The 20,805-nt window shown below is 46.0% G+C and overlaps 1 protein-coding gene across 3 annotated transcripts in view; it reads right to left on the bottom strand.

The window, feature by feature from the left end:
- The window catches only part of LOC117347391 (NADH-cytochrome b5 reductase 1), a 61,190-nt gene that overhangs the window by 10,157 nt on the left and 30,228 nt on the right, over window positions 1-20,805 (bottom strand). For 2 of the 3 annotated variants that reach the window (XR_004536780.1, XM_033918259.1), the window contains exons 1-4: window positions 14,796-14,864; window positions 12,163-12,318; window positions 6,317-6,389; window positions 4,743-4,849 (exon numbers count right to left, since the gene is read on the bottom strand). Coding sequence is in view for 2 of the 3 variants with exons in the window: in XM_033918259.1 (XP_033774150.1) it covers window positions 4,743-4,849; window positions 6,317-6,389; window positions 12,163-12,318; window positions 14,796-14,816 (357 nt within the window). In the remaining variant the exon portion in view is untranslated. Of the gene's footprint in view, window positions 1-4,742; window positions 4,850-6,316; window positions 6,390-12,162; window positions 12,319-14,795; window positions 14,865-20,805 lie in introns of those variants that run through there. The other variant, XM_033918260.1, reaches the window with a different exon arrangement.

Below are 20,805 nucleotides of genomic sequence, written 5' to 3'. Positions count from 1 at the left end.
TGAAGCAACAAACCTCTACATTAGATCGGTAAATAAACGGCAGAGAAACAATAAACCCCAATGGTTCACCGCTGAGATTTCGTGCCTCGTTAAAGAAAAGAAAAAGGCATTTATTTCCTACAAACGTACGGAGGAAGTGGAAGCCAAACTAAAATATACATCCAGGGTTGCAGCGGTCAAAACGGCAGTCAGAGAGGCCAAACTTCGAGTGGAAGAAACTTTAGCGAAGAACCTCAAGAAGGGAGACAAATCTTTCTTCAGGTACATTAGCGACAGGAAAAGAAACACAGATGGGATAGTACGCCTAAAAAAACAAGATGGAAAGTACGTGGAATCAGATTCCGTAAAAGCCGAACTTCTGAATGACTACTTCTGCTTGGTCTTCACCAGCGAGGCACCGGGGCACGGTCCACACTTACAGACGAAGCAAAGAGCGAAAGACCCGTTTTGGAATTTCAAGTTCACACCCGGAGACGTCTACTGCGAACTTACAACACTCAAGGTGAATAAAGCCATGGGTCCGGACAATCTACACCCAAGCGTACTCAGGGAGTTGTGTGATGTCCTGGCGGAACCACTATCCATACTCTTCAATTTCTCACTCAGTACGGGGAGAGTACCCTTGGACTGGAAAACGGCTAACGTTGTTCCACTGCACAAAAAAGGTTGCAGAGCGGAGGCTGCGAATTACAGACCGGTGAGTCTAACATCAATAGTGTGTAAACTCATGGAAACACTAATCAAACGTAAAATAGACACGTTCCTGAATGAGGAGAATCTACGGGTTCCCAGTCAACATGGATTCACCAAGTGTAGGTCTGTCAATCCAATCTCATTAGTTTCTTTGACTGGGTAACAAGAAAGCTGGACTTGGGAGAATCCCTAGACGTAGTGTACCTAGACTTCAGTAAAGCCTTCGACAGCGTCCCTCACCGTAGGCTGTTGAGCAAGATGAAATCGATGGGGTTGGGAGAAACGCTAACTGCATGGGTCAAGGATTGGCTAAGTGGTAGACTTCAGAGGGTGGTGGTTAACGGTACCCTCTCTAAAACATCAGAAGTGACAAGTTGAGTACCGCAGGACTCAGTCTTGGGCCCACTCCTTTTCAACTTATTCATAGGGGACCTGACTCAGGGGCTTCAAGGTAAAATAACACTATTTTCCGAAGACGCCAAACTATGTAACATAGTGAACGGCTCTGATTTACACGATAGTATGACGCATGACTTTTTTTTGTTGGAACATTGGTCATCTACCTGGCAGCTGGGCTTCAACCGCCAAGAAATGCAAGGTCATGCACCTTGGCATTAGGAATCCGTGCAGAACTTACACCTTAAATGGTGAAACCTTAGCTAGGACTGTAACAGAACGAGATTTGGGAGTGATCATCAGTGCAGATATGAAAGCTGCCAATCAAGTGGAGAAGGCTTCACCTAAGGCAAGACAAATGTTAGGTTGTATCCGCAGAAGTTTCATCAGCCGGAAGCCTGAGGTCATCATGCCATTATACAGACCCATGGTGAGACCACATCTGGAATACTGTGTGCAATTCTGGAGGCCACATTACCGTAAAGATGTGCTAAGAGCAGAGTCAGTTCAGCGGATGGCCACCAGGATGGCCTCGGGGCACAAGGATCTCTCATACGAAGAGAGGCTGAAAAAACTGCGGCTCTACTCTCTCGAGGAAAGTAGGGAGAGGGGAGAAATGATTGAGACATTTAAATACATCACTGGACGTATCGAGGTGGAAGAAGATATTTTCCTTCTCCAAGGACCCTCAGCCACAGGAGGGCATCCGCTTAAACTCAGGGGCGGGAAATTTCATGGGGACACCAGAAAGTATTTTTTCACCGAAAGAGTGGTTGATCATTGGAACAAGCTTCCAATACAGGTAATCGAGGCCAACAGCATGCCAGATTTTAAGGGTAAATGGGATGCCTATGTGGGATCCTTAAGAGGGTGGAGTTAAGGATGGGTCATTAGGAGAGGGATCTCCAGGAGAGCAGACTCAGGGGGGTGGGTCTGTGTAGTGGGCAGACTTGATGGGCTATGGCCCTTATCTGCCGTCATTTTTCTATGTTTCTATGTTTTTTCTAACTGCACAAGTCCCACTTTAAAATCATAAGTAGCAACATTCTAGAGCTCAGACTGTGATGTCATAATGCCTCATTCCACCAATGCCTAAGCTCCGTCCTCATCTGCACAAGCCTCAAACACTTTAAAATCATAAGTAGCAACATTCTAGAGCTCAGACTGTGATGTCATAATGCCTCATTCCACCAATGCCTAAACTCTGTCCTCAACTGCACAAGCCCCACTTTAAAATCATAAGTAGCAACATTCTAGAGCTCAGACTGTGATGTCATAATGCCTCATTCCACCAATGCCTAAGCTCTGTCCTCATCTGCACAAGCCTTGAACATTTTAAAATCATAAATAGCAACATTCTAGAGCTCAGCCTGTGATGTCATATTGCCTCATTCCGCCAATGCCTAAGCTCTGCCTCATCTGCACAAGCCTCAGCCACTTTAAATCATAAGTAGCAACATTCTAGAGCTCAGATTGTGATGTCATAATGCCTCATTCCACCAATGCCTAAGCTCTGTCCTCAACTGCACAAGCCTCACTTTAAAATCATAAGTAGCAACATTCTAGAGCTCAGACTGTGATGTCATAATGCCTCATTCCACCAATGCCTAAGCTCTGTCCTCAACTGCACAAGCCTCACTTTAAAATCATAAGTAGCAACATTCTAGAGCTCAGACTGTGATGTCATAATGCCTCATTCCACCAATGCCTAAGCTCTGCCTCAACTGCACAAGCCTCACTTTAAAATCATAAGTAGCAACATTCTAGAGCTCAGACTGTGATGTCATAATGCCTCATTCCACCAATGCCTAAACTCTGTTCTCAACTGCACAAGCCCCACTTTAAAATCATAAGTAGCAACATTCTAGAGCTCAGACTGTGATGTCATAATGCCTCATTCCACCAATGCCTAAGCTCTGTCCTCAACTGCACAAGCCTCACTTTAAAATCATAAGTAGCAACATTCTAGAGCTCAGACTGTGATGTCATAATACCTCATTCCACCAATGCCTAAGCTCCTTCCTCATCTGCACAAGCCTCAGACACTTTAAAATCATAAGAAGCAACATTCTAGAGCTCAGATTGTGATGTCATAATGCCTCATTCCACCAATGCCTAAGCTCCGTCCTCATCTGCACAAGCCTCAAACACTTTAAAATCATAAGTGTTTGAGGCTTGTGCGGTTAAGGCAGAGCTTACAGGAATGGGGCAGGGGCAGGGACAAAACTCATGGGGACGGGATGGGAAAATTGAGTTCCTACTGGGTCATTCTCTACCAGAGAGTATAATAGCAAGGAAGAGGGATCAGATATCTGTGAGACTGCAGGGGAAGGTCAGTGCAGAGTGGTAGCAGTGTACAAAGGGATTGCGTATTCAGCGAGGATGAGAGGCGCTCGGGGTGATGGCACCTCTTCTCTGCCCTTGTCTCCACTCCCCTGCTCCTTCCCCGCTCCCCCCTGACGCATGCACGCCCCCTTCCCTTCCCCCATACCTCTCGCGACCCTGTCGTCTCTCCCGCTGACATCACTTCCTATGCACAGCACCTGGAAGTGACAACAGTGGGAGAGACGACACAGTCACGAGGAGCACATTAAAGTTGTTGCTCGCCGGAGTGAACAACTAGAGGAACGGGGAAGGGAAGGGGGGTGCACGCGCAGGGCGAGAGGAGGAGTGGAGAGGAGGAGAGGAGGAGTAGAGTGGAGAGGAATGGAGAGGAGGAGAGGTGCCAGTGCACCCACCAACTTGGCGCCCGAATAGAACTCACCCCCACCCCCCCTTACTACACCACTGAGCGTATTGTGAAGTTCAAGTCTTTATCCTGGGTCTTACTCCTTTTAGTTCATTTCATTCTCCTTAGATAAGTCATTTCATCATCAGGCTCAGCAATCATTTTATACTGATGATACTCTCTGTCCATCTCTCCTCATTTACTTAGAGATCCTGCATTTCAGAAGCTATCCATTTGTCTGGAGCAAAAACTTTATCTCAATTGATGAAGAAAGATTAAAAAGGTTAGAGCTGAAAGGTTTATAAAATCGCATGGGATGGAACAGGTTAAAAGGGAATGATTATTTACCTTTTCAAATAGTAGAAGGACTAACTGGTAGCAGATTTAAATCAAAATGGAAAAAAAAAATGTTTCAGTCAGTGCATAATTAAGCTCTGAAATTGATTACCGGAGGATGTGGTCAAGGTAATTGTGAAGTTAGATTGAAAAAGTTTCTGGAGGACAGGTCCATTAATAATTAATATCTGTGCTCTCAGATGAATGACCAGGAGTCAGACTGCTGAAAACAGGAACAGAAGTGAGGTGGATCTCATATGATTTTCAAAAGATTGTACTTGTGGAGAGCTACCTATATTTAAAGTGGACAAACAGAGAAAGTGGATAGGGCTTGATGCTGTACATCCGAGGGTACTGAAGGAACTTAGGAACGTTCCGGTAGGTACTCCGTCTGACCTTATCAATGCTTCTTTAGAGTCGGGAGTGGAAGTAAGGAGGAGATTAGGAACTGTTGAGTTTGATTTCTGTGCTGAGTAATGCTAAAATGCGGTGCAGTTTCCAGAATCTGTTGCAAACGGAGCAGGGGCCTGCTTTTTACTTGACATCTCAGTGTGACCGTAAAACACTAATTAGGAACAACAGATGATACCTTGATGACAAGATCCACATACCCTCTGTCCTCATCACTTGAGATGGGTGTGTACGGCCTGACCACAAGACTTCCATTGATTCTAGCATAGAGGTAGATATGCTTTCCTGTAAAGAAATAAATACTGTAGGCTGTCAATGTGTCTATCTGAGATGTAGATCACAGTAAAAATACAACACATGTAGACCTCTTCCTTAATCAGATCACAATATAATACAGCCTGCACATAGCCATGCACTTTTGCTTTGGTACATCCCACAGCACATATATAAAACTAATCATAAGAACATAAGAATAGCCTTACTGGTTCAGACCAATGGTCCATCTAGCCCAGCCCACAAGTACCTGGCAAAAACTCAAATAGTAGCCGCATTCCATGCCACCAATCCAGGGCAAGCAATGGCTTCCCCATGTCTGTCTCAACAGCAAACTACGGACTTTTCCTCCAGAAACTTGTCCAAACCTTTTTTTTTTTTTTAAAAACCAGCTACATTAACCGCTCTTACCACATCCTCCGGCAATGCATTCCAGAGCTTAACTATTCTCTGAGTGAAAAAAAAAATTTCCTCCTATTGGTTTTAAAAGTATTACTCCATAATTTCATCGAGTGTCCCTAGTCTTTATAAATCTAATCTAATCTAAACCTTAAGTTTATATACCGCATCATCTCCATGAGTATGGAGCTCGACACAGTTTACTTTAACTTAAAATAGTAGCTAGAGAAGAAGAAAAAGGATTACATGAACTTATGTGAAGAAGGGAGGAGAAAAAAAGGGGGGGGGGGGAGGATAGAGTTACACTATCGATTCACTAGTACACGTTCTACACCACTACATCCATTTGGAAACCCTCCTTCTCTGCTGTGGCATATATGGAACTCTGCTCTGCACCCCTTGTATATACCAACTGGAAACCCCACATTACATTCCTGGTGCTGCCCATACAAACACAGCCCTCCCCTCCCCCATGCAAAGCCCCATGCTGTTCTTCTGGTATAGCACACACCACGCCTCCTCCATGCGACACATGAAGACCTCCACCTTACATTTCTGGTGCACCTCACATGGAAGTCCATACTCTCTCTCTGATGCAGCTTGCGTAGAACCCCATTACTGTCTCCTTATTGCAACCCCTTGTACCATTGATATATATGTTCTTTATGGACTTCTCAGTTTTCAGTGGCATGCAACAGTCACTGTACATTACAATTAACTAATACAGATCTCATGCAAAGCACGACTGAAAAAGACTTGCATTCTAGAGCAATAGTGGAAAGATTCAGTTTAACAAAAATCAAAAGCAAGATGTCACGTCATAGGTAGGCGATATGGGGCCAGTCCTGAGAAGAGCACTAACCCTATGAAGAAAATTCTTCTTAGGCAAGTCCTTTTCTCTCCCTGGTTTCTTCTTCCCTTGGAAGCTTTCATGTAGTCTGGACTGAAGCAATGTATTGTCATGCTATTTTCCCCAGAGATGGTTACATATCTATTTCTGAAATGCTGAACAATGAAGCATTCAGGGAGTCTATTTAGATAAAAGGAACCATTCCTGTAAAAAAAATGAAGTAATCTCACCGACAGGAAGTCCCAAAACATGGCTTGGTGAAGGGAGGGCAAAGCGAAATCTTCGAGTGTTGGCACTCACCACCTAAATTAAGGAATATTAGGAAATAAATGTGGGTGACCCAGAGTTCGCACAGCTCATCAATGCATATACAGTCTGGCACCTTATCCAACGCCTGGCATTTTATGAACATTCGAAACCCCCCAAAGAGAGGGACTGAGCATACATGCATGCTTTAGATATCGGATCATAAAGGACAGGCAGCAGATTCTGTCTGGGCTTCTGGTTCAGTTGTGGGAGAAGGTGACCTAGGACATACAATGAAATCTAACCACTGCCAGGCACTTGTCCAGGCACCTGCACTAAATATCTGGGTCTTTGGCAATGCCCAGAATTTAAGTGGGTACAGCTGATATTCAGCACCATACTGACATAGTTAAACTGGGCATCAGTGACGTAGTGAGGGGGGCGGACTGCCCTGGGCGCAGTCTTGGCCGGGGAGCCAGCATTTCTCCCGCTCTCTGCCCACCCGCCTCTTCAAAATCTGGGGTGGCAGCGAGAAGCATCTCCGAGCTGCTGCTCATGTCGGCCTCTGCTCTCTTTCCGATGTCACTTCCTGCTCCCGCAAGCAGAAAGTGACGTCAGAGGGAAAGCTGAGGCCAGTGTGAGCAGCAGCTAGGAGATGCTGCTCGTTGCTGCCAAAGATTTTGAAGATGGGTGTGTGTGATGGGGAAAAGGTACACAGGGGTGGGGGTGTGCATGATGGGGAAGAGTGTGGGTGGGCAAACGGCGCAGCAATGCTGGTCATCACCCCGGGTGCCTCCTACTGGTCATAGTAGGGCAACCTTTTATGTGATCCTGCTACTACTATACTAATAATTTCTATAGCAGTACTAGATATACACAGCACTGTACACATGATATGCAAGTACTTGCTCTGTCCCTAATGGCCTCACAATCTAAGTTTTTATTTGTACCCGGGGCAATGGTTAAGTGGCTTGCCCAGGGTCGCAAGGAGCTGCAGTAGGAGATGAACTCCGTTCTCTAGGATCTCAATCCACTGCACTAACCGTTAGGCCACTCCTCCACTCCACTATGCCCAGTCAGCTATGTGGGCACCGGCATTGAATATTGCTGGTGCCTACATAACTCCTAGCCCCCTCCTGATTCCATCCCTGGAGCACCTTGGCATTACCTGGTGAGTGCTGTAGAGGTCAGAGGTGATATTCAGTGGCATTGTCTGGTTAAGTGCTCCTGGGCGAACCAGCATGATGCAACTGGGCAGGAACCTCTTCTACCCAATTACATTGCTTTGAATATCAACCCCTTAAAAGAAATATGCATAGACTGTATGTACCAACAGCCGCAATTGTCCCTCTGGACATCATGATCATGTACTTGCCCCCCCCTGATGAAATTTAAGTGCCACATTAGAGTTCATGGCCACCACAGCTACTTGGCCACACATTTGATGAATGACATCGCTGGTGATGTCATCATCCTAGTGAAGTAGTACATTCTGCTGATGCAGGAAGTTTGTGCTCTGCCAGGTGTCTGGTGCTATAATGATCTGGATATTTCTAGCTGCTGTTTGTGGGGCTGAGAGTAGAGGTCTGCACGAGAACGGGGATCGCGGGAATCCCCCCCCTAACCCATGAGACTTCAACGGGGATCGCGGGAATCCCCCCCTAACCCATGAGACTCCAACGGGGACCCTCCTCTGGCCCACGGGACTCCCACGGGGACCCCCCTCTAGCCAACGGGACTCCCACGGGGATGAAAAGCTTTGGAAGGAGAATTCGTCCATATAATGGACACGTCAGCCTTAGTAAAAGAGGAGGTTTATAAGTTAATTACCTGAACAGAAAACAAAAAAAGGGTTCCACCAAAGAGATTCCACAAGGAAAACAGCAGCGGAAACACAAAAGAAACTGTGGAATTGATGATCCTGTCAGAAGTAATTGCTGCTTATTATGGGGACGGGCGGGGATGGAAGTAATTCCTTGCGGGGATGGGTGGGGACGGAGAGGATCCTGACGGGGACAGGTGGGGACGGAGAGGATCCTGGCGGGGACGGGTGGGGATGGAGAGGATCCTGGCGGGGACAGGTGGGGACGGAGAGGATCCTGATGGGGACGGGTGGGGATGGAGAGGATCCTGGCGGGGACGGGCGGGGATGGGTGGGATTTCTGTCCCCGCACAACTCTCTAGCTGAGAGGCAATCACTATTGTGGAGTGCCAAGTTATAAAATAAGGGAAATTGTCATAAAGGTGAGATAAACTACTATACTGCACAAAGTAGCCTAATACATGCAAAATCTCTGAAGGAACAGAGATAAAGTAACTTCATATCAAAATAGGACAAGTTAAGCTAGTCCTGTTGCATGCATGGAGATACAGTTTTGATTTCCTTAAGGAGAAAGAAAGATATCCCTTGCTCTGCCAGAACTGGCTTTCTGACAACCACTTAATCTGAAGGAAAAATTAACAGTAACTCCGGCAGAAGAGTCTGATACGAGTCTCTACAATATATCATGTGGCAAACTGTGTCAGCACACATCATTGATGTATTATCCTATATTGCTGTAACATGTTGATAACTGTGTAAAATGTATAACTATGTAACACATTTTTCCTCAACACAGTACAGTACTCCCCTGAAATTCGGGGGGGGGGGGGGTTCTGGTTCCAGGAGCACTTGCGTATTTTGAAAAACTGCGAATGTGGTTTAGGAGCAGATCGGAGGCGGGAGAGGGCTGCAGATGCAGCAGCAGGTGCTAAAAAAAAAAATCATCAATATTTAGGCTGAAAGGAAGCGATGTTGGCTGTGCAGAAGGCTGACCAGGGGAGAAGAGGAGGAATCGACGGTGGGTGGGTAGGCAGGCTTCGGCGTGGCAGGGAAGGAGGGAGAAAGGGGGCGTTAACTTACATAGGAAGGCTGATTGGCTGTGCAGGAGGCTGACCGGGGGGAGAGGAGGAGGAATCGACGGTGGGTGGGTAGGCAGGCTTCGGCGTGGCAGGGAAGGAGGGAGAAAGGGGGCGTTAACTTACATAGGAAGGCTGATTGGCTGTGCAGGAGGCTGACCGGGGGGAGAGGAGGGGGAATTGACGGTGGGTGGGTAGGCAGGCTTCGGCGTGGCAGGGAAGGAGGGAGAAAGGGGGCGTTAACTTACATAGGAAGGCTGATTGGCTGTGCAGGAGGCTGACCGGGGGGAGAGGAGGAGGAATTGACGGTGGGTGGGTAGGCAGGCTTCGGCGTGGCAGGGAAGGAGGGAGAAAGGGGGCGTTAACTTACATAGGAAGGCTGATTGGCTGTGCAGGAGGCTGACCGGGGGGAGAGGAGGAGGAATTGACGGTGGGTGGGTAGGCAGGCTTCGGCGTGGCAGGGAAGGAGGGAGAAAGGGGGGCGTTAACTTACATAGGAAGGCTGATTGGCTGTGCAGGAGGCTGACCGGGGGGAGAGGAGGAGGAATTGACGGTGGGTGGGTAGGCAGGCTTCGGCGTGGCAGGGAAGGAGGGAGAAAGGGGGCGTTAACTTACATAGGAAGGCTGATTGGCTGTGCAGGAGGCTGACCGGGGGGAGAGGAGGAGGAATTGACGGTGGGTGGGTAGGCAGGCTTCGGCGTGGCAGGGAAGGAGGGAGAAAGGGGGCTTTAACTTACATAGGAAGGCTGATTGGCTGTGCAGGAGGCTGACCGGGGGGAGAGGAGGAGGAATTGACGGTGGGTGGGTAGGCAGGCTTCGGCGTGGCAGGGAAGGAGGGAGAAAGGGGGCGTTAACTTACATAGGAAGGCTGATTGGCTGTGCAGGAGGCTGACCGGGGGGAGAGGAGGAGGAATTGACGGTGGGTGGGTAGGCAGGCTTCGGCGTGGCAGGGAAGGAGGGAGAAAGGGGGCGTTAACTTACATAGGAAGGCTGATTGGCTGTGCAGGAGGCTGACCGGGGGGAGAGGAGGAGGAATTGACGGTGGGTGGGTAGGCAGGCTTCGGCGTGGCAGGGAAGGAGGGAGAAAGGGGGCGTTAACTTACATAGGAAGGCTGATTGGCTGTGCAGGAGGCTGACCGGGGGGAGAGGAGGAGGAATTGACGGTGGGTGGGTAGGCAGGCTTCGGCGTGGCAGGGAAGGAGGGAGAAAGGGGGCGTTAACTTACATAGGAAGGCTGATTGGCTGTGCAGGAGGCTGACCGGGGGGAGAGGAGGAGGAATTGACGGTGGGTGGGTAGGCAGGCTTCGGCGTGGCAGGGAAGGAGGGAGAAAGGGGGCGTTAACTTACATAGGAAGACTGATTGGCTGGTCAGTCATTCGCTGTGTTTTCTGACCGGAAGAGGCAGTCAGACTGAGTCTGTGAATCATAAACCGTGAATTCGCAGGGGTCTACTGTACTAGTGTTTTAGCCCGTTACATTAATGGGTGCTTTTAGATATACAGTGGTGCCTCACACAACGAACGCCTCGCACAACGAACGCTGCACACAACGAACTTCATGTCTTGATTAACACAACGAACTTCGTTTCACACAATGAACTTCGTTTCACACAACGAAGTCGCCCGAGCTGCCGATGTATTGCATCCTTCCGCGCAGGCACTGCACTTAACTGCCCTCTCTCCCTGTATACAGTCGTCCTTTTAAGATAAACTCAATATTTTTTATATATCATGAAGCAGGAAGGTGATTTCTGTTGAAATGAAACGGGAAATAATTAGAAGGAGTGAATGGGGGGTAAAACAGTGTGACCTCGTCAAAGAGTTTGGCCTCAGCAAGACCACCATTTTCACCATTTTGACAAATTTATCTTTTTTTATGTCATCTTAGCATATTTTATGCTGCAGAACGAATTATTTTTTTTAACATGTATTGTTATGGGAAAACGCGTTTCACATAACAAACTTTTCGCATAACAAACTTGCTCCTGGAACGAATTAAGTTCGTTGTGTGAGGCACCACTGTATATAGAAAAGGTTATTTTACTGTTAGCAATGAAGTGGGACTTGTGCTAAAACTGCAAGAGCTACTGATCAAATCATTTCCTCTAAAGAGGCAATTTTAGCAGTTTTGAACCAGTGGACCGTAAGCTATTCCCTATTGGATGAAGACGGAAACCCGCCAGGGCGCTTGGCTGCAACTGTCCCAGTCCACCTTAAAAGCTGCTTTCACCCACCTCGGCGGCGACGATTCCCGCCCGCGTATCCAGAGGTCAGCGCGCGCAAGCCCCAACGGCTCCCTTTGGCCGCCCTCGCGCCCCATGTCTCCTCCTCCTCCTCATCGACATGGCGGGCCTGCCGCTGCCTCCCCCCCTGGCCCCGGCGCCGACCCCCCCGCTACCAGGAATGGATCCTAGACACTATCGACTCACTGCGCTCGCGCAAGGCGCGGCCCGACCTGGAGCGCATCTGAACTTTGTCTGGCCGGAGCCGGCAAGCCCGCTGCGAGATGCATGGTAAGTCTGCATGTGTACTCTGCCGGCCATGGAACTACAGATCAGGCAACACGGCGATGAGAGTGCGCATGCGCGCTTAGCATTTTATGCCACTTGTAATCTGCCTAGAACTCTGATTTGTGAGGATTCAGCAGGGTATAAGACAGAACATAACATAATTTAACATAACATACACCGATACAAGGGTGGCACTCTCTCCTATATTTATTTATTTAAAAATTTATAACCCGCATATCCTACAGTTCTAAGCGGGCAACATAACATACATAATAAAATAACCTGCTGGCACTTGGGACATTGGACTCTGGCTCCCAGCAGGCAATAACAGAGACCTGGTGACTGCTGCAACTGGCCAGCAAGTCTCTCATACTGCACTGGGCAGAGCGTTACTGTGCTTAGTGAAGAAAGCCTCACACTCACCGCCTTATCAATGAGACGCAGCAGATACTTCCCGTTGGGGTCTTTCAGTGTCACCAGAGGCGTCCTCTTCTTCTTCATCAGGTAGCTTCCAACAACAAAGCTGATGGCAGAGAGGACCACAGCAGCTGCTGCTGCTGCTGTCAGGACCCTTGTGGTCTAAAATAAAGGCAGCACAGCTGAAAAAGTACTGGAATGAAATATTTACATATATATTTTTAAAAGTTGATCAGATAGAACAAATGCAGAAGTGGAAGGGGGTGGACAGGGACTGAAGAGGCTGGTATGATAGAAATATTGAAATACTTAAAACTCAGGAGGAAACCCATAATTCAGTGTAGGGTTATCATATGGCTCCAGGAAACAGGTAGTGGTTTTGGATCTTTTCCAGATAAGCCCCGCCACTAATGGAAAAAGTGGACGCACCGAAAGTTAAGCCCCGCCACCTTTTGCCAGCGCACGCAACCTTAACCAGTGAAGTTCTCAGCACAACGGCCCCACAACGCGGCGCGATGTGTATAAAGTAAAGTGTGGGGGGTTCCCCCCCACGCCCCCCCATCAGAGCACCCAAAAAAGATTATAAAAAAGAGGATATGAAACTTAACATTATAAAAATATAGGATAAACTGTCGACCATTTTTTTAAGGGCTCCGACGGGGGGGAGGGCGTGGGGGGGAACCCACACTTTATTTTCTACAGATTGCGCCTCTTTTTTATAATTTTTTTTGGGTGGCGGGGGTTAACTTTTTGGCGGGGTTTATCTGGAAAAGATCCGTGGTTTTCTAGTCCCCTGTGAAATTGAAGCTGAATAAGCATCCCCTCCTGACGAAGCGTGATAGCGAAACTCGAGTTGAGGGGCTGGCTAGATGGGACAAGTTTCGGGATTGAATGTATGCCAAGTTCAGGCAAAGGGGAGCCATAAAACGAGGAGTCCACAATAAGATTCTTTGGTATAAGATTGTTTAAAGGATGAAAAATGCTGTTTGGTGGTTGGGACAGTGAGAGAGCTATGATGGTCCCTATAGCAACCTATGTTTTGAATATATAAGCATTTTGGTTGGTGGGCTGAGCACTTCATGTCACACTATTTAAATATTATTTAAACATTTTTCATATTATAAATATTCATTATCCTGTGATCAGTTTAATAATAATCCAGAAAAAGGAGGACAGATTGAGACATCCGGGTTTTACTTCCATTGCTTTCAGTGGAAGTAAAACCCGGATACCTCTATCTGTCCTCCTTTTTCTGGGGCCATATCGTAACCCTACATTTCAGTGGAAAGGAAGTTTTAAGACAAGGATCAGGCGAGGAGGTTCTGAGCAGAGAAATTCACAAATAATATTAGGAAAAAAAGTTCTTCACAGAAGGTTTATGGATCTTGGAACATCCTCCCAGGAGAGGTGGTGGAGAGAAAACCAGCCACAGAATTCAAGAAAGCCTGCAAAGAGCAGAGAGGATCTCAAGATAGAGAGAAATGAGGATAAGGGATGCGAAATGAAATCAGCTTCACAGTTATTTCCCTGTTCTAAATCAACATTATAGGGAGTGACACCTGCGGAATCAATAACAGCCAAGTGCATTTAACAGCTAACTCCAACCGAAGCACCAGATATTCAAATTTTACTGTCTACTATTCAAAGCAATAAACGGAACTGCACCCACCTACCTAAACAGCCGTCTAAACCCCTGATCCAGACTAAGAAGAACTCAAACCCCATTCTCCTATCCACCACTCAAGGGAACACAGCATAAGAAGATGTACCACGGCCTCCTAGCGACGCAAGCAGCAAAGCTGGACCCCTCCATCTCCAACCTGCTGTCAACTACAAGTGACTTTAAATCATTTTGAAAAGAAATCAAAACTCTGCTATTCAAAAAATCTATACAGCCTTCTTACCCCCCCCCCCTCGCATCCTCCCTCACATCCGCCCTCCTCCTTGCAAATTTCCAGCTGACCTGCTACTCCTCTACTAATATCTCCTCAATGACTCTATCAATTAACCAACCCCAAACTGCATCTTCCCTACAAGTATACCTCAATTCTCCATCCTTCCTTCTATCTCCCACCAATGCCTCTACTATGTAACCGACCCTAAATTGTAAGTTCCTGGAAATGTCCAGCTATCTTCTACTGTAATCCGCTTAGAACTGCAAGGTACAGGCGGAATAGAAGTCACTAATGTAATGTAATATAGCAAGTGTGGCAGATGGGACTGATAGCAACAGCAGCACACAGCACGTGACATGTATGAAGGGGTGCTGAAAGGTTCTCAGCCCACTTCCTAAATTCTGAGCATTATTAGCTGAAAAGAGTGTTAGCTTATTTCGTTATGTGCCAATTTGCAGAAGCATAATTCTGTGCTTTTTGACACTGTTTCAGATCATTGATTGAACCACATCCACGTCATTCTCTTCTTGGTCGGGCTGAGAACTTTTCCAGCAGCCCCTCATATGTTCCTTGTGACTAATCTTGCTCCTTCTTCAGTGGGTTTCATATACTATGGCTTTAGTGGACCCTTTTCCTCTAGGCTCTAGAAAAAGCCGAAATCAGTCCCAGCTGCACTAAAGAAGGACAAAACCAGGCATTGCTTTCTTGAATTATGAATAGCGTAAACCAGCAAGCATTACTTACCCCAAAGTAGCTCCTTGCCATTTGTTCTGTGCCAAGGCACTCTGTCCTGCAATGTGAGCCTGAGCTGTGCCCAGAATCGGGCAGGCACGCCCACCCTTGCATGCTCAGATACATCATTCAGATTCAGGGGCAGTTTAAAGACATACACCTGCTCATAGAAGGATTGTCATCTTACCCCAGGGCAACCCAACAAGCTGATTCAGCTCTGGTGTGGTTTGCTCATGCTTTTCCTCAGAAGCTGAAGGCAAATTACAGTAGTTAAAAGTATGTCCCTGTACTTTGATTTCAGAGCACATGTACTTGCAGTAAAGAGAAAAGGGACAGGGGAAGCAGAAGGCAGGAAGGTGTGCTCACATTTCTTCCTATTGATTGGTTTCTCAACTCGGTCCTGGAGTACCCCCCCTCGCCAGTCAGGTTTTCAAGATTTCCACAATGAATATGCACAAAAGATATTTGCATATAATGGAGGCAGTGTATGCAAATCAAGTTTATGCAAATTCAATGTGGATATCCTGAAAACCTGACTGGCAATGGGGGTACTCCAGGACCGAGTTGAGAACACTGGATTGGATCACTTGGCTTACTTCTCTAAGACTTCCCTCTCATGACAGCAGTGATCACGATCAGTTCACTGGTGCTGAAGCTCTGATGAATGAGAAATAGGATTCAAAGAGTGTGAGAGGGAGAACACTTTCAAATGAGTGAGACTTGGCATCTCTGCAGTGGTACTTTCTGCAGCCAGAACCCCAAATTTGCACAGTCACAGCATTGTTTAAAGTTCTAGGTCAGGGGTCTCAAAGTCCCTCCTTGAGAGCCGCAATCCAGTTGGGTTTTCAAGATTTCCTCAATGAATATGCATGAGATCTTTGTGCATGCACTGCTTTCAATGCATATTCATTGGGGAAATCCTGAAAACCCTACTGGATTGCGGTTCTCAAGGAGGGACTTTGAGATCCCTGTTCTAGGTCAAAGAATTTAAGTAGAAGTAAAGGCAGGTGTATTGCAAACCGTGTGCCGTGGCATGCTAGTGCGCCTTCTGAGATTTCAGGTGTGCCATGAGACGCTGGGGAGGAGGAGAGGCGACGGCTGCCTACAGGACGTGCCTATTAAGCAGTGTGCACAAATCTGCAATGTGCACAAGTTTGTGCACGCAACTTTGGGCACTGTATATATTTGTAGAATCAGGGGTGCAGGTGGGTAGAAGCAACTCCAGTGGTTTTTAAAGTGGAAAGCATAGGATCCCAGAGGTTCTCAACCCTGTCCTTGGGACACAATTAGCCAGTCAGGTTTTCAGGACACACACAATGAGCATGCATGAGATAAATGTGCATACAGTGGAGGTAGTGCATGCAAATCTGTCTAATGCATATTCATTGTGGATATCCTGAAAACAGGTCTATGACAACTGATAGGAAGACAATTCGTAGGATGACAATTGGTTACCCTACCAATTGTTGTCCTACATCTTACATCTACCAATTGTCGGAAATAGGAAGCTGATCCTTGCCCCCCTGAACCCCCCACCCGTAAAAAGCAGCAGTTTGATTGCATGGGGCGAGGGCAATGGCACCCAAACCCTCCAGAAGAAACAGCAGCATGGTGGCAATCCTTCCAGAAGACCCCCCCACCAATCCCCTGGAAGACAAAACTTGCTCCCCCACAAGAAGAAGCAGCTTAGTGGCATGGGGGGGGAATGCCCCCCACACCCCAGAAGAAACAGCATCTTGTGGCAACCTCTCCAGAAGACCCCACCCCGGAAGAAGAAGAAGCTTACCCCCCTGGAAGAAGAATCAGTACGTAGGCCTACTCCTTCTCTTCCTCCTCCGGTGCAGTTGTTCACATGTCCACAGGTGGCAGCTGACCCATAAATGTTCTCTCTGACATCAGAGGGAACCTATTTCTATTTGGCCCTTTAGCCAGCAAGGAGGAGGAGAAAGAGAAAGAGTAGACCTATATGGGGAGATGTAGGTCTGAGAGGTACAAAAACCTGTGTGAGGGGGACACGAAGAGGTACATTGCATACCATGGGACAGCCCCCCTCACATTCTGACACAGTAGGCCTATGTGGAGAGGTACAAAAAAAAATGTTGGGGGGGGGCATGAAGAGGTACAGTTAAGGCGATAATTGATAGGAAGGCAATTCGTAAGAAGATAATTGTTATATCCTACAAATTGTCTTCCTAACAATTTCATCCTACCAATTGTCTGGATACCCCTGAAAACCTGACTAGATATGTCCTAAGGACTGGGTTGAGAAACCCTCTTTTAGCCACATCCCTTGCCCATGAGGAGCAGCTGCAGGATTTGAGTCTCATCTTGCATGGTTCTTGAAAATAATGAAGACAGATAAAGAACATGTGGCAGTGGTTCCCAAACCTGGTCCTAGAGGCATCCTAGCCACTCAGGTTTTCAGGATATCCACAATGAATATTCATGACAGAGATTTGCATGCACTGCCTCCATTGCCAGTGCTCCCAATCTACCATATTAGGATTATCAGATTTTGGCGGTAAAAAAAAAAAAGAACGCCTAGCCTGCCCCATTCCACCCCAGCCCCTCTCCACTCTTCCCATTCTACCCTAGCCCCACCCTATTCTACCCCCCCAGCTCCGCCCCCAACAAGCATCATCTCTTCATCCCTAAGCTCGGGGCCACGTCTGGAAGGCCTCCGAGCATGCGCGGATGGGACATGATGACATCCCGTTGCATCTGCACCGGCTCGGAGGCCCTCCAGGTGCAGACCTGAACTCGGGGCCTTCCAAGATCCAGACAAACTGCCGGGTTTTGGAAATCCCCCTGGGAAAATACATGTGTTTCCGTCATATAAACGATCAGTTCTTGGGTTCTAATGTTCGTGTATTTCCAGATTTATTTCCCAACTAACAGACATGAGAGAAGCACACACCTGAAATTCGTTTCCCCTCCGGCTAGAGGATGCAGATATAAGAGACATCATCAACAACTTCTATCGTACCAAGCAGCCTTATGGAGCAAAGACCTAGGAAAACTAATCACACACTCAAACAACTATAGCGAATTTAGGAAACACCTAAAAACATACCTGTTCTTGAATTACATAGGTAACAAATAAGGTCAAATGCCCCCTTCGTAATTCCACCCACATCTGATCTTGCAAACTGTTAACCTCTAATCTCTAAACTATGAATGTTCCAATCAATTTATGAAACTTTTCTAACTCATTGTAAATAGCACGGAACTTCCCGTTCCGGCAGTATATAAACTGTTGTTATTATTAATGTTGTTAATATCAGATGTTCACTGTTATACTCTGTAATTCGCTGTCTGTACAGTTTCACCTCATTGTAAACCGCCTAGAAGTCGCAAGATTACTGGCGGTATATAAGAATAAAGTTATTATTATTATTATTATTATTATTTCAGAAGTCCCAAAGGCGGAGGAAGGAATTCTTGGCATTGCAGCCCTGAATCCTCACCTATTAAAGTTTCCTGTAAAATGTTTTGTTACATATCAAAATAAGAATTACCTGTTTCTTGAACCCAAGCAACTGTTAGAATTTTGGACGTGCTAGCCGCTACCGCCTCCTCTTGAGCAGGTGGTAGTTTTTCGGCTAGCGCGTGATTAAAAGTCGCGCGCGCTAAAGCCGCTAACGTGTCGTCGTAAAAGGAGCCCAAAGTGTATCTGTGGCTCATGAAGTGTAACCTGACATAAACCGGCTGTGGGATATGCAGAGTATTGCCATTCTTTCGTTAGTTTTAAATTTCCACAGATCTTATTTTTTTTCCTGTTGATTTCGTCTAAAATTGTGGACTAAATAATGGTTGAATTACTTATATTTTACCTCTTTATTTCTGTTCTATGGAATTATTGATCTTTTTCAAGTTTGCATTATTGTTTATTCAGGTTTTTGATTAAACGCTTTTTCGAAACTACAAAGCGTTGAACAAAATTTAAAATTAACATTTAAACAAAAATTTAACACATAAAACTTACATTACTGTAATAAAACATCTATTATTAATTAAATAATAAAAAACTACATGACTGACAACAAATACGTACTAGGTAAAAAGGACTGAAAAGCCCCTGGACACAAATAGGAAGAGGGGGAGAAATACAGTCGGTACAGGAAATGTGAGAAACATTTAAGGTAAACACAGAAGGGGATTGGGGAAATAAATGTATGAAACAAGATTAAGTTAATTACTAAAACACAGTTGATCAATTAAAAGCATCTTTAAAAAGAAAGCACTTTAAATTGCTTTTAAATTTTTGCAAGTTATTTTCCATTTTTAAGTGCATACTTGGTGTAGTAAGAAAAATGTTATAAATAAAGAATTATTGAAAAAAAAAAAAAAGGAAATCCCCCCTGGGCATTTGGACAGTCCTCTAAAATCCTATACCATATCCCTCTCTCTGCCTCTTTTACAAAGCCGTGCTAGTGGCTGCCGCACGGCAACAGCCCCAAAGCCCTTTAAATCTCTATGGGCTTCGGGGCCGTTCGCGCAGGGCGGCCGCTAGAAACATAGAAACATAGAAGATGGCGGCAGATAAGGGCCATAGCCCATCAGGTCTGCCCACTCTACTGACCCTCCCCCAAGTCTACTATCCTAGGGATCCCACTCCAGGTTCCCTTGGCTTAACCCTAAGGGATCCCACATGGGCTAGCGTGGCTTTGTAAAAGAGGCCTTCTGTCTCTCACTTCTTCTTTGGTCTTAGGTCCCACCAGCTCTTGTCCTGTAGCTCAGAAAACTGGGTTGCTAACATTGAGCAGACTTAACTGGGGTGGGCATGAGAGGAACATAGGATTTGTGGCCCACCAGTTGGCTATCCTCAGTTTAAGGGTTGCTACTATTGATGTTGGCTTGAGAAAGCTTAAAAATATATACAAAATGTTAGAAAATATTTTTAAGTGTACAGTGAGAATGCCGGGGGTTGAGCTGGATGGTATACTGGTGAAGGGTTTAGAAGTGTGCATTTGTTGTATTTTGGTTTTTTTGGTTGATTACGTATGATGGGATAGGATTGTGGATTTTATTGTATTTTACATTTTGTAGGTCACGTGGAGCAGATGTGAATTCTCATATGATTTGGAGAAAGAAACTGGTTGAGACCCTGGAAGAGCAGTCTTTCATTTCAAGGAAAGGTGTGAGAAAACCGTGATCCTGGTAGATCTGTTTTTCTGGAAATGCCTAGATATGTTGTAATATCTGAGATTTCAAGTTCACACACCAAGGCTACTTCTTCGGATGCCAAAGAAGATATCAGAAGAATGGACCCCCTCCACACACCCCCTCAGTGGTCTTGAGTCTGAGTTCATGTATAATATTTTTCATGACATTTTCATGTTGGCTCGCTAAAAGGCATCACAAATTGAGAATAATCCAGTCACCTCATTCCCTTGCCGCTCCACTCTTTCCTCTACTCCCCCTCCCCCCACATTTTATAAGACTCAATGTTCAGACAGAGCTAGGATACAATAATCTATTGCTTCCTATAATAGATACCACTTTTTGTGTTCAAAGGAAATTAAAATTCCACTGCTAATGTTAAAAGAATTCTAATGCACTCTGGTAGCTCCACAGCCGGCAAGAAAGCAGGAAGGCAGAACTATCCACAGGATAAGAAGTACAGTATAGCACTTTCCAATCCCATATTATTCATGCAACATTGACTTTAAATAGACTTGTGCCTTGTAATTCAGAAGCTAAAGCTTTAGAATACACTTAGGCCTATATTCTGTAAATGATGTCTCCAGTTAAGTGCCGGTAAATGCCCTAAGAGCACCTAACTTACTATTTACTTATTCAATTTTCTATACTGTTCTCCCAAGGGAGCTCAGAATGGTTTACATCAGGGGTGAACAACACTAAATATGTCACAATGGACTAAGTCTTCGAACTTGAAAAGCAAACAAATTCAAAAGACTTATGACTAATAACAATTCTCAGCTCGATGAAAGATACCATCTCCCTGCTTTGACTTATTCATAATCATTGCAGGCATCTGAGAGCTGGAGAGAATGTAATG

The sequence above is a fragment of the Geotrypetes seraphini genome, chromosome 13, assembly GCF_902459505.1.
Source record: "Geotrypetes seraphini chromosome 13, aGeoSer1.1, whole genome shotgun sequence".
NCBI lineage: Eukaryota > Metazoa > Chordata > Amphibia > Gymnophiona > Dermophiidae > Geotrypetes > Geotrypetes seraphini.
The sequence above is the reverse complement of the archived record's forward strand: the minus strand, read 5'-3'. Positions and strand labels throughout refer to the sequence as shown.